General features: G+C 40.5%; 1 protein-coding gene across 1 annotated transcript in view; it reads left to right on the top strand.

The window, feature by feature from the left end:
• nup107 (nucleoporin 107) overlaps positions 1 to 13,566 on the top strand; it is a 20,189-nt gene extending 6,623 nt beyond the window's left edge. Inside the window, exons 9-27 of the mRNA XM_062066609.1 lie at positions 468 to 539; positions 611 to 699; positions 764 to 839; positions 918 to 1,031; positions 1,110 to 1,200; positions 5,734 to 5,813; positions 5,910 to 5,969; positions 7,227 to 7,372; positions 7,446 to 7,494; positions 7,576 to 7,645; positions 7,708 to 7,823; positions 7,896 to 8,085; positions 8,166 to 8,272; positions 8,355 to 8,457; positions 10,701 to 10,861; positions 10,929 to 11,054; positions 11,126 to 11,239; positions 11,969 to 12,136; positions 13,402 to 13,566. Coding sequence (XP_061922593.1) covers positions 468 to 539; positions 611 to 699; positions 764 to 839; positions 918 to 1,031; positions 1,110 to 1,200; positions 5,734 to 5,813; positions 5,910 to 5,969; positions 7,227 to 7,372; positions 7,446 to 7,494; positions 7,576 to 7,645; positions 7,708 to 7,823; positions 7,896 to 8,085; positions 8,166 to 8,272; positions 8,355 to 8,457; positions 10,701 to 10,861; positions 10,929 to 11,054; positions 11,126 to 11,239; positions 11,969 to 12,136; positions 13,402 to 13,509 — 2,040 coding nt within the window. The 3' untranslated portion in view covers positions 13,510 to 13,566. The remainder of the gene's footprint in view (positions 1 to 467; positions 540 to 610; positions 700 to 763; positions 840 to 917; positions 1,032 to 1,109; positions 1,201 to 5,733; positions 5,814 to 5,909; positions 5,970 to 7,226; positions 7,373 to 7,445; positions 7,495 to 7,575; positions 7,646 to 7,707; positions 7,824 to 7,895; positions 8,086 to 8,165; positions 8,273 to 8,354; positions 8,458 to 10,700; positions 10,862 to 10,928; positions 11,055 to 11,125; positions 11,240 to 11,968; positions 12,137 to 13,401) is intronic.

Here is a 13,566-nt window from a genome sequence, read left to right as displayed (position 1 = left end):
AGTCTGAATGTCATTAAATCAGTTAGCTCCATATTTTCACACTTCTTCCACTCCCGTCCTTGCACGCTACACCGCTACAACAAAGATGACGGAGAAAAGACACCGTCGAAGGTGAGCCACGTAAATAAGACCGCCCACAAAACGGCGCATCCTGAAGTGACTGCCAGAAAGCGGCTGAAGATGATTTGTAAAACATCATCTATGCAACATTTTGACCAAGCAACCACCATCACATGTTATGTAGACCACAAGGAAGTGTTTTACATTTAGAAAAATAATAAAATAATATGAGCGCTTTATTGCGCCTTATAATCCGGTGTGCCTTTTGTATGAAAATAGACCTGACTAGACCTGCTCATCGGCAGTGCGCCTTATAATCCGGTGCAGCCTATGGTCCGGGAAGAACGGTACATTTTGGGTTTTTTTTGTTTGCTGAAATAAATACACTTGAACTTTGTGTGTGACAGAGTCCCAGTGAAAGTGAGAAGGTGGTGGTGGAGCGGATGTTCCAGCACGATGCTGTCATACGTCAGAGTCAGGTAACAAACATAACAGGGCTCTGAGAGTGACCACTAGTTCTTCACTCACTGCTACATCACTTCTCCTCTAGTTGGTCGTTGATTGGCTGGAAAGCATCGCCAAGGATCAGATTGGAGCCTTTTCGGACAATATTGAATATTACGCCAAAAATGTCTGCTGGTAGGTTGTAGTCAGTTTGCCTTAGAATGTCGGGTGTTCCTGGTCTAAAGTGTGCGTGTGCTAGGGAGAACACCCAGCATGCACTGAAGCTGAGGAGGGAGCGGGGCACTTCCTTCACTGTCCCTCTGGTCACTGAGCTGGTGAGAGGCCTTTTACCATGACAACATCAGTGTCCTTGCTGATTCTAGTTCCGCTATTTCATGTTTGCATGTTTTCAGGACCCGGACGCTCCACTCCGACAGCAGCGACCCCTGGCCGACCTGGACCGAGAGGATGATGCCCGTCTGCTGAAGAACCTGTTCACTCTTATCCGAGCCGGGATGACTGAAGAGGTATTTAAAGGGCTGAGATAATTTTACCTTTGACCCAGAATGGTTTTCAAAGCTCTTTTTTCTTCTTTTTTTGTGTAGGCTCAGAGGCTGTGCACACGCTGTGGACAGGCCTGGAGAGCATCCACTTTGGAAGGCTGGAAGCTCTACCACGATCCTAACATGACCTCTGGTAATCTTTCACCACCTCATAGTTTTGCTGCTACCTCTTGTAGGGCTGGGCAAAATAATTGATTTGATTGATTATTAGAGATGTCCGATAAAGGCTTTTTTGCCGATATTGTACAACTCTTAATTACCGATTCCGATATCAACCGATACCGATATATACAGTGATGGAATTAACACATTATTATGCCTAATTTTGTTGGGATGCTCCGCTGGATGCATTAAACAATGTAACAAGGTTTTCCAAAATAAATCAACTCAAGTTAAAGAAAAAAATGCCAACATGGCACTGCCATATTCATTATTGAAGTCACAAAGTGCATTCTTTTTTTTAACATGCCTCAAAACAGCAGCTTGGAATTTGGGACATGCTCTCCCTGAGAGAGCATGAGGAGGTTGAGATGTGGGGCGGGGGGGGTTTGGGTAGCAGTATATTGTAGCGTCCCGGAAGAGTTAGTGCTGCAAGGGGTTCTGGGTATTTGTTCTGTTGTGTTACGGTGCGGATGTTCTCCCGAAATGTGTTTGTCATTCTTGTTTGGTGTGGGTTCACAGTGTGGCGCATATTTGTAACAGTGTTAAAGTTGTTTATACGGACACCCTCAGTGTGACCTGTATGGCTGTTGACCAAGTATGCATGGCATTTACTTGTGTGTGTGAAAAGCCGTAGATAATATGTGATTGGGCCGGCACGCAAAGGCAGTGCCTTTAAGGTTTATTGGCACTCTGTACTTCTCCCTACATCCGTGTACACAGCGGCGTTTTAAACAGTCATAAATTTTACTTTTTGAAACCGATACCGATAATTTCCGATATTACATTTTAAAGCATTTATCGGCCGATATTATCGGCAGTCCGATATTATCGGACATCTCTATTGACTATGGATCGGTATCTTTAATATTTTGCATAGGCATAATGTCGATAGCCACCCGCACGTGGTAGCTGCAGCAGCAGTATCACACTGATCATCCTAACGTTAGCTGCCAGCAACAAGCCTTCAAGGGCAAAACAAAAGAAAGTGAGGGACTTGCTGGCTTAACATTGTCACCGGATTCTCCATGTATCATAAAGATATAGAATAATACAAGCAACTTTTGTTTGCAAAGATTTACGGCTCTCTCGCCGAGTTCAAGTGGCTTGTTCTTGAAGTGACCCATACTTAGGTCATGATCATGCAACATAAACATCTGACTGAAACTGTCATTATTATTGATTACTTGGGGTGTTAAAAAATAGATTTTCGAATCAATCACGATTCTTGCTTGTAACAATTCTTAATCGATTAGAAAAAAATCCTAAAATCGATGTTATTAATATAAATACAGTACAGGCCAAAAGTTTGGACACACCTCATTCAATGCGTTTTCTCTATTTTCATGACTATTTACATTGTAGATTGTCACTGAAGGCATCAAAACTATGAATGAACACATGTAGAGTTATGTACTTAACAAAAAAGGTGAAATAACTGAAAACATGTTTTATATTCTAGTTTCTTCAAAATAGCCACCCTTTGCTTTGATTACTGCTTTGCACACTCATGGCATTCTCTCGATGAGCTTCAAGAGGTAGTCACCTGAAATGGTTTTCCTTCACAGGTGTGCTTGAAGCTCATCGAGAGAATGCCAAGAGTGTGCAAAGCAGTAATCAGAGCAAAGGGTGGCTATTTTGAAGAAACTAGAATATATTAAATATTAAATGTGGATGCATATGCAAAAGTGCAATATATTTATCTGTACAGTAATCTATTTATATCTGCACCTTATTGCTCTTTTATCCTGCACTACAACGAGCTAATGCAACGTCATTTCGTTCTTATCTGTACTGTAAAGTTCAAATTTGAATGACAATAAAAGGAAGTCTAAGTCTAATGTATATGTAGTTGATCATAGAACTGGCACCCAATGTTATTAAAAAAAGTTATTGATTTTGAATTTTGAATCGATTGTGAATGGAATCGTTACCCCTAAGAATCAAATAGAATCGTGTGGTGTCCAAAGATTCACAGCCCTAATGATTATATTTGTAACAGAGTTTTGTAGGATCACCACTGAAGAAAAGACGGCAGCTGTATATCAAGAGGCACTTTAGTTTGCATCTTCATCTCCCTGCAAACAGCACTGTCGTCAAATGCGCCAGAAAAACCAAGCGCACACTTAAAATCGCTGTGCGTTGCATCCTATCTGAGTCTCAGAAGATTGCCTTACAGACTTAGTTATTATTTTGCTCTTGGAGAAACAATACCTTAATGCAATTTGCAGTAATGGAGGTGGCGACTTGTCCAAGTGCAGCTAGAATAGGCTCCCATGTATGTTTTATTGCATGATCTGAAGGGGATTTCGTAAATGACGTCACATTTACTATTCCGTGTTATCGTATCTTTTGGGTGTTCAAGTTGTTGTCGTAGTTTTCTGTATGGTTTTACTACTGTGTTGTCCCAAGTCGGACAAGCGGTATAAAATGGATTGATGGAATGTTGCAATACAAGTACACTTTAGCTTGCAATTCCTTTTATTATTTCAAAATTTTACCTTTGAGGCTTAAGAAAGTTTAAACTGTCCAACGTTGTGCAAAGAGAAAGAACAAAGTACATTTGTATTTTGTTACAGATTTGAGATATTTTCAATATGTAGCTCAAATACAATGAAATTTTGATTCATCGATTGATGAACATGATGAATCGAAATCTTTTTGGTAAATTGATCATGATACCCACAGGCATGTGATTTTTCCGTCTATAGTTGGAAATCTGTCTTTTTATCTCTGTAAATTATTTTTAAAAAATCTGTTTTTTTTTGTTTTTTTCTGACCTATAATGTGTGTTAAAATCTTGATCCGTCTCTTTGCCATACTTGCCAACAACTATGGTTTTCCTGTAATGAGTACGTTTTTTGATAATCGAGTGGTAAAAACTACGGTTTTCCATTAAAAATTATTAACTTAAAAAGCGAAGCTACGTAGCGAAGCAACTCTACGGGCAAAGGACAAACTATATGGGAAACATCATCGATGATTGATTGGTTTACGTATAAGAACATCCATGATTGGTTGACGCGCACATCCCAAATGACGACGAGAGAGTCAGAGAAGAGAAGAGGCAATATTCAAGCGGGCGATTTATATATAAAAAAAACTTGTGGAAAATGGCTGAGGGATTCTCTTCCTTAGTTTTTTCTTTTAGCGATGCAGACGACGTCCAGGAAACCCACAATACGTCTACTTGGCCACATTTGGACAAATGTGTGCATCTGGATAAAACAATGCCCAAAACATTTGTTTTAGTTGTTTACCATGTAAGCCGAAATCAAAACTGCTCTCGACATGGAAGACATGATTGTGGCAGACATGGGATGACTTTTGCTACAGTATAGCCTTTCTAAATGCTACATTTCATTTTCATTGGTGTTTTACAACAAGACATCATATTTATATTTACCGTAATTTCCGGACTATAAGCCGCTACTTTTTCCCCTCGTTCTGGTCCCTGCGGCTTATACAACGGTGCGGCTTATTTACGGACTGTTCTTCTCCGACACCGACGAAGAGGATTTCGGTGGTTTTAGTACGCAGGAGGAAGACAATGACACAATGATTAAAGACTGACTTTTCATATACCGGTAGGCGGGTTATTTTGATAACGTACAGGCAAGCACTTTGTATTACTTTGCACCGTTGTATTATTTGTACTCTGCACGAATGCTGTTCGCCATGTCAAAGATGTGAAAGTTTGATTGAATGATTGAAAGATTTATTGTTAATAAATGGGACGTTTTGCGTTCCCAAACAGTCATCTCTGTCCCGACAATCCCCTCCGTGGTAGCAGGAACCCCTATATACTACGGTAATTACACATCAAAACCCTGCGGCTTATAGTCTGGTGCGGCTTATATATGGAGCAATCTGTATTTTCCCCTAAATTTAGCAGGTGCGGCTTATAGTCAGGTGCGGCTTATAGTCCGGAAATTATGGTATATATGTTTATATTTTGACATTGAATAGTTGAAACATTTTGAATGTAATGTGTGAATGAACCAAAGAAATGTGTAAACAACTAGATGAACCATCTGTGGCTGTGAAGTGAACACTAGTAAGGTTGTAAATACTGTATAGAGTAGGCTAACCCATGTGGTTCCTGTGGATGTGAACACAAGTTGTAATTACTGTAGTGACTAAATAACATAGTGACTGAAACAGACAGTGGTTCATTTGGATGAATGGGGTATGTATTTATGTAAAGTCTGTTGATCATTTTTCAATTCTTTAAACACTAAAACCTCTTTAAATGGTGATTTATTTTTTGCTCATTTTTGCGTGCTGAAAAACCAGGAGCTTCGGGGAAGGGGGGTTGTCCCCCTTGTCCCCCCACCAGGGCACCGCCCTGGACCTGGCTGGGGACCTGCGGCCCTCAGATCTCCGGCTTATTTTTAGTCTTTTTCATTAAATTCAAATCACATGCCTGTACCCAGCCCTAACAAGTGTTTTTTTTTAACGGACAATGTATTAGGTCAGTTTGTAAAATGATGTATTCTATCTGCAGGCAGCATTGAGTTACAACCTGTTGAAGGAAACCCTCAAAGAGGTATCTGGAAGGTCTGCTGTTGGAGGATGGCTGAGGAGGTACATGGACACACACACATACAGTATGGTATTAAATGTGTCCGTCTTCAGGAAACATGTTGTAGTGTGTAATCTATCACTGTGTGTGTCTTTCAGGAGCAGTTTAACAGATATGAGAGAGCCGTCTATGCCAGCCTAAGTGGAAACCTTAAACCAGTAAGATGCAATCACTGGTTTGGTCTCCAACCTGTAGATTGTGAGCTCCCGCTAGTTCGCCAGCTGATTTTGAGTAGTTCACCAACGGGCCAAATAATATTTGCTTAAACTCTCAGCATTTTTTATAATTGTTCAATTCAGACATATTTAATGACAATTTACTACTAAATAGCCTAAAGACAATGACTGCACTGTTTGAGTGGAGATCTTCCCCCTAAATAAAGTACAATTTAAATGTTGCAAGTCATATAAATCAGTGTTTCTTAACCCCAGGACGCGAGCGCCCTCTATTGGACCACTTAAAAATATGTTTCTCAGCTCTATTCTGTACGGGTTGAGGCAGTACTCAGTTTTAATAACTTTTTTCACCACTTGTGGCAGTAATTACAATATCAAACAGAAAAAGTCAAGCGCTGAAGTTATATAAAAAGTTTCTTAAACGCAAAAAATTGCTGTATTTTCATTTGCATTTAAATTGCATTGACAGTTTATTTAGGAAATTGATTTATTTATTATTAATTTATAAATTGAGTCCCTTCTTTTGCAGTATATTTGATTATTATTTATTTGTAATCAGCCTGACCTAAACCTTGATTGTAATCTTTGTGTTCATTTGGCAAGGTTTATCCTGTTAAACTGTAAGTAGGTCAGATATAATTATTGAATAAGACTAAAATCAAGATTGCTAATTCAGTGTCAATATATGAGTCAATATATGAGTAAAGCCCAGGCCCCTCTGTAGTGGATGTAAAAAAAAAAAAAAGTAAGAACCCTTGATATGAATCAAATACAAAATACTTTCTTTTTGTCAAAAAACTGCGCTAGAAAGAAATGCATACTGAAATATAAGATGCAGATGAACACCTTTTTACTATAAAATGTGAGTTGTTTCTCGGCCCACTAACATTGTGTCAATGCTCTGGCAAAACAAGCGTATTCCCTTTTGGTTTTAAATAAGACATGAAAACAAACGCTACTAAAATGAGGAGGTCTCTGCCATTTTTGTTTTGCAAAAGTAGCTCTCAGCAGACAAGGTTGGAGACCCCCAAGTTAAGATGTCAAAAAAACATGAACATTTCACCTGACAACCTGTGAGTGTGTGTGTGTGTGTGTGTGTGTGTGTGTGTGTGTGTGTGTGTGTGTGTGTGTGTGTGTGTGTGTGTGTGTGTGTGTGTGTGTGTGTGTGTGTGTGTGTGTGTGTGTGTGTGTGTGTGTGTGTGTGTGTGTGTGTGTGTGTGTGTGTGTGTGTGTGTGTAGCTGCTGGCGGTGTGTGAATCCTGGGAGGACTCTGTGTGGGCCTACTTCAGAGTGATGGTGGACTCACTGGTTGAAAAGCATCTGATGTCATCGGGTATGTTCCACCAGGAATTGGAGACAATGCCGCGGGAATACCTGGAAGCCAAGTATGACACACACGCTTTGTCATTTCATGCCCTCAACAAAACTACCTGATGGTTTAACTGTCTGATTCCTCAGTTGGACTATGGAAAAGGTGTTTGAGGAGCTTCAAGCTTCAGAGTCAAAGGTGAAACCGAAACCGACTGTGATTGGTTTTTATTCAAGCCACATGACTGAATCCTACGTGTAACCTGTCGTGTTTGTGCAGAGGGTGCTGGAGGAGACACGAGAGCACTACCATGTCATCCAGAAGTTTGTCATCTTGGGAGACCTAGATGGTAAGACCCCTCAACACGGTGACCACTGACCCTTCAAGGCTAACTATAGTTGTTGGTCTCAGGTCTTCTAGAGGAGTTTTCTGATTGGCTGACGGCCTCTAAGCCTCTCCCCTCTCACCTGCTGCGCTTCATGACTCATCTGCTGATGTTTTTCCGCTCTCTGGGTTTAGCCCTGAAGGTAAACAATTGAGATCTTCAAGAGTCCTGATTGATCTCTGCTAGTATTTTCTTTTCATCTCTCTCTTTTAAGGAGGACGTGTGTTTGGATGTGCTGAAGGCGTACATTGCCCTCCTAATTCGGGATCAGCAAACAGAACTTGTGGCGAGTTACGTCAGCCAGCTCCCAGTCGAACTTGCCACAGCTCAGTACGCTGCCTTCTTGGAGAGCGTCACCGAGCCGGAGCTCCGCCCCCGCTGCCTGCAGCTCGCCACAGAGGCTGGTGAGAGCATAAGCTTTTGAGTTTTTGGTAGAATGGTATCGACCATTTTAAGAGCACGTACTGAGTGTTTAGTCTTACAGGTCTGGATGTGGCTGCTGTCACCAAACTAGTGGTGGAGACTGTAAGAGAGAACGACGACACCGAGTTCATGCACCACAGCCAGACTCTGAAGACTGGAACCACAAAGGTTCTTTGCAAACCCAATAACCATGAATAATGTCCCTCATATTAATAGTTGGTGAAGTTAATATGCTTCTATGCTCTTGAAGGAGGACCAAAAGAGGATCGATGTCATCGATTGGCTTTTGTTTGACGCCGCCCATCGAGCTGAAGCCCTCAAGCAGTCCAATGCCATCATGAGGAGGTTTCTGGGTAATTGCTTATTTTAGCCAGCCATCAATGCTCTCAATGCACATTTGCAGCCATCAAGCTTAAACTGAAGAGACCTACATTATTATCATTCATTAGTAATGGGTACCGAATCCGGTATTTTTTTTGCCATCGACCGAATCCCGTAAATGATTTACGTAAAATCCAACGGTGCAATATTACGATACTAGGGTTGTGCGTGACATCAAGCCCAGTTGCCGACTCAGCCGGTTCTTTGCGCTTCAACACTTGGCGATCACTTCAGCAGCACTGAGAGCAAACTCAAACTACTCTGGGTAATATTTTCAATGCCAACAAAAAGTGATTAGAAAATGCTAAGTAGAGTAAGGATCCACTTTCAGGGTTTCCCCTAAACTGCCAAGATACCTGTGGCGGGGGTGGGGTGGTTATGGGCGTGGTCACAATGATGTCATCGAGGAATTTGCATGATTTGCTATGATATGACTGACTTTAAAAAGGCTCAAAAAATGTATACTAAACATAGCGTCAGACTGTGTGATTTCTTATGTGGGCGACAATATATTATATTACTTTAATTTGTTTTCAAGTAAAAAATAATATAGCACTTATTTTAAGGCTGGGCGATATGGCCTTTCATTAATATCTCAATATTTTTATGCCATGTCACGATACACGATATATATCTCGATATTTTTTCTTAGCCTTGAATGAACACTTGATGCATATAATAACACCAGTATGATGATTCTGTGTCTACATTAAAACATTATTGTTCATACTGCATTAATATATGCTACTTTTAAACTCTCATGCAGAGAGGGAAATCACAACTAAGTCAATTTACCAAAACTGTAAACAGTTATTAAGCAGTGGCACAAACCTTCATGTAATTTCCAAAACAGAAAGTGCAAGATTGTCAGAGACATTTTAAAACAAGCTATTAGTGCACTTTGACATATCAAAACAACACTAAATTAGGTTACTGCGGACGTTATCTCCTTCTGTTGACTATTTTTTTCATACGGTGTTGATCTGGAAATGTTTGCTTGGGCATTTTGTTGGTGTGGCACCGAACGGAGATGTTGACATGCAGAGTTTCAAGCACTCCTCATTCTCTAGTGGGTGACTTTTCAAAAGCTACAAATTAGCAGTGCTGCTACTTTTTGTAGCAACGCTTTTGCCGCACACTTGACATATTACGGTTGTCTGTTCAACATCTTCCCGCTTGAAGCCAAACCACCGCCAGACGATGGACCCCGTGCTGTTTTTCTTGGGAATGAATTCTTCCTTCATTTGTTACCAGATTTGCACCTTCTTTCTCTCGTATTACCACTCGCACGGCTCCGTTTGCACCACAGCTAACGTTACCCATTGTCGCTACCTCTCTGCTCCGCGAGAGCGTATGACGTTGCACGCGCGACAGTATGTGACGTATGTAAGAAGGTGCGCTTGTTTTACCTCTCTGTGAGAAGGAGAGACAAGAAAGATTGAGAAGAGCCTGTAGTGTAATGCCCGCAGCTAAAAGCAACTGCGCGAGAACGTATACTCGAATATCACGATATAGTCATTTTTTATATCGCACAGAGACAAACCCACGATATATCGAGTATATTCGATATATCGGCCAGCCCTAGTGTGGTGGTAATAAAAATGTTGTGGCAGCGCACCCCATTCAATTACATTAATGGGAAACCCTGACTCTTACAAAAATACCCTAGCTTGATGTTCATATACATTGGCTTTGCTAGTGACATGCTACTGTTTAGCATTAGCGATTTTACATGGCGATTTCGACACCTCCCAATTTGTTCATGATAACTACAACTAAGATGCACGTTACAACCAAATAGCTGGTGTGTAATAGGTACAATACTTACAGTATTAACACTCTCAGGGCGCAACAAAAGACTAGACACCAACACACCACAAACTATAGACGTTGCCATCTAACGCCTTGGACTTGCAACTGTTATTGAGACTCAAGAATGTTAGCATATAACTGGACAGCAGTTATCATAATCATATTTTTAAATGTTGCAATAAAAGATAAGTTTCAATGATCGAAAGCAATTCATATTAACTAACACAGAAAAGTAAGGAAAATTGGTACCGTTGAGTGGAGTCCCCGGTATCTGGAATTGGTAGCACATAGGTTCAAATGTGAGCAGTACTCATCCCTACTAGAAATGAAGGTAACTTGGCTTGCCTCGAGTCTCCAGGCAATTAGGACTATAATGCACTGCTTCTGTCTTTGTCCTGCTCAGCTTTGGAGAAGCACGACGCGGCCAAAGCAGTGTTCTCCAAAGTTCCAGAGGATTCAATGAGAGAAATCTACTGCCAGTGGTCGGGGCTGAGTCAGACCACACCCTTACCTGCTGAGGATGAGAACGCCATCAGAGAACACCTGTGTATCAGAGCCTACCTGGTAAGCACTTGATAACATCAGCAGTATTATAGTAGTATGTATAAAAGTTAATTACGTACTCTTATAGGAAGCTTATGAAGCCTTCACTGACTGGTTCAGTCACATTAGCTCCGCCCCCCAGAAGCCAACACCTGCCCCTGAGGTCAAATTCACAGTGAAAGTAGCCAATGAGATGAGAGAGAAAGAGTACCAGGTATGCTCACTCATTGATGCAGCTCTTACCAATGTTTTGACGAGGAATAATTTAAGCCACACTCTCATCAGGCGTCTACGGCAGCCTGGTCTAGCAGTCTGGACGTCCTGACTGAAGACGTGAAAGAAAGAATCTACAATGTGCTGCTCTTTGTAGACGGAGGCTGGATGGTGGACAACAGACAGGTACCGTAATGATTAAAACTCTATTCCCCCACACAGTTTTTAACATGCAAGCATGTGAAATTTAGCCTACTAATGTGTATTTATAAGTGGTTGATTTATATAGGCTAGTAAGGTAAAGTTGTGTACCTGACAAGTTTCGGCTATCTTGCTTCTGCAGCCTTCATCAGAGGTGTCACGTGATGTGAGCGTGACGTCATCTGTGACGTGTTGTATGGATTGTTCCATCCCACCTGAAGTGGTGGGATGGCGGTGTACCCTGGTGTGTTTTTTGTACTTGTAGTATGTGCATTTTGTGCTTAATTTTTTTTTTTTTTCAATTGTTTACACTTTATGATCGTACTTTTCAATGGCATATTTATTTTTAGTGAGCCCTTCGTCTTTTGTACATTTAATTTTATTACTGATTATTATGCAAGCCATGTTCACATACTGTTTGTTTGAAATAGAAAATATGTAAAATATATTTTACATAACCGTAAGCAATCGTGATTAAAAACATTGCAATTTCAATATTGATTAAGATAATTGTGATTATTATTTTGGCCATAATTCTGCAGCCAATTGCAGGACATATAGTCTTGATTTTCAACATTTTCTTTCAGGGCTTGCGTGGCAGCACTTTGTGTCGATAGTGTTCCTCTTTTTCCCGCCAGTTTTCTCCCTTTTTTTTGCTCACATGTCTGAACATGCATGCAAGCAAACATTTAATTGACAATCAACTGTTTTTAGGACTCAGAACAGCACGCAGAGCGCAGCCACCAGATGGAAGCGTTGCGTTCGCTGTGTCTGCCAAGACTCAGCTTCCTTCTGCTGAACGTCCTGCAGAACTCTTCCAGACACCAGGAGGCGCTACGACTCGCTGACATCATCTCTTCTGACCAGCATCGCCTATACCAGGTAACGTTATTACCTCATTGGCTTTATAAAGTTGCAAGCGCTACGAATATTAGGTGTTATTTAAAGGGGAACGTCACTTATTTTTGAAGTTTGCACATCATTCCCAATCCCAATGTAAGACAAGAAAACACATTTTTCTTTTTTTTATGCATTGTAATTCGTAAAATACGGCATACACGAGGTGGCTAAAAATACAGCGAATGGGAGTACTCTATTACACTCATAATGCCCTCTAAAAACATCTAAAAACCGCCAACAATACTCTATTTACATGCCGTGTCCTGGATATTAACCAAGTATTAGAAATATTGTTATTACATGCGCTAACACTCACAACTTTTTTTTTTTTAGCTGCACTGTGATATCCGAGAGCTAACTAGCTTGTGCTGCTTTACTGACATATTGAGCCGGTGAGCTGCTGGATCACTTGTAAGCTGGTGAAATGTATTTGTAGATTTTAAATCATGCCTCTCACCTGGATATTAGAAGGTTGTAGCCATAAACCAAGAAGTTGGTCAACTTTGACATTCAAGTAGGCCCGGAGATAGCAAGACAGACACGAAAAGACGCTTGTTTGCGCCCACCTTTTTTATTGTTTTTTATTTGCTTGAAGATTACGATTAATTATTCATCTAAACGGGAAGATATAAACATTCCATCAGTCGGCATCTCAGTGAGAGCAGACATTGTACAGTAAGTCATTGTTTTATGTTCATAGCTTTTTAATTGTTATTTAGCACTTGGTGCTACATGATGCTTGTTGTTCACTAAAGCTGGATCTGTTTAGCACAGTTTCTATAACTTTTAAATCATTCTCCTTTATATTCAGGCTTCAAATTAAGGTTATTGATCATTATTTGTCCCAGAGTAGTCTTTGATGGCTCTAATGAAGCCTGTCATAATTAGTTTTGTGGTTGTTGAAGGAAATAGGGAACGTTGTGACGCGCCTGTCAAATTAATACACTGCCGTATGCTTAAAATGACCAAAATATGTAAATATTACATGTTATTACATTTCATATATACTTACATGTATATCAAACGTTGATGGATGTTTCTTAGAGCGCTTTATAGTCTGAAAAGAGCAACTCGCATTGGCTCCCTTGTTAGCTGAATTATTCTAACAATTATTTACGAGTTGTAAGGCATTAAAAATAAATAAATGTGTGCTTGTCTCATGTAAGGATTCTGAATGATAGGCAAAATTCCCCCCCAAAAATTGCAGTTTACAATCTGTTTATGTTGCTTCTCTCCAAAAACCTCAGGTGTTCTCCAAAGAGGAGCTGAAGAGGTTTCTTCTCAAATTGAGGGAGTCATCCCTCGCTCTGTTGGACCAGGGACTTGACCCTCTCGGCTATGAGTTACAGCCATGAGGACGCGTGCATTGTTTATATTATATTTGCTAATAAATAAAAGCCTCTTTTCCTCTA

Source organism: Entelurus aequoreus, linkage group LG12 (genome assembly GCF_033978785.1).
Source record: "Entelurus aequoreus isolate RoL-2023_Sb linkage group LG12, RoL_Eaeq_v1.1, whole genome shotgun sequence".
NCBI classification, from domain to species: Eukaryota; Metazoa; Chordata; class Actinopteri; order Syngnathiformes; family Syngnathidae; genus Entelurus; species Entelurus aequoreus.
Note: the sequence above shows the minus strand (reverse complement) of the source record. Positions and strands in the feature narration are given on the sequence as shown.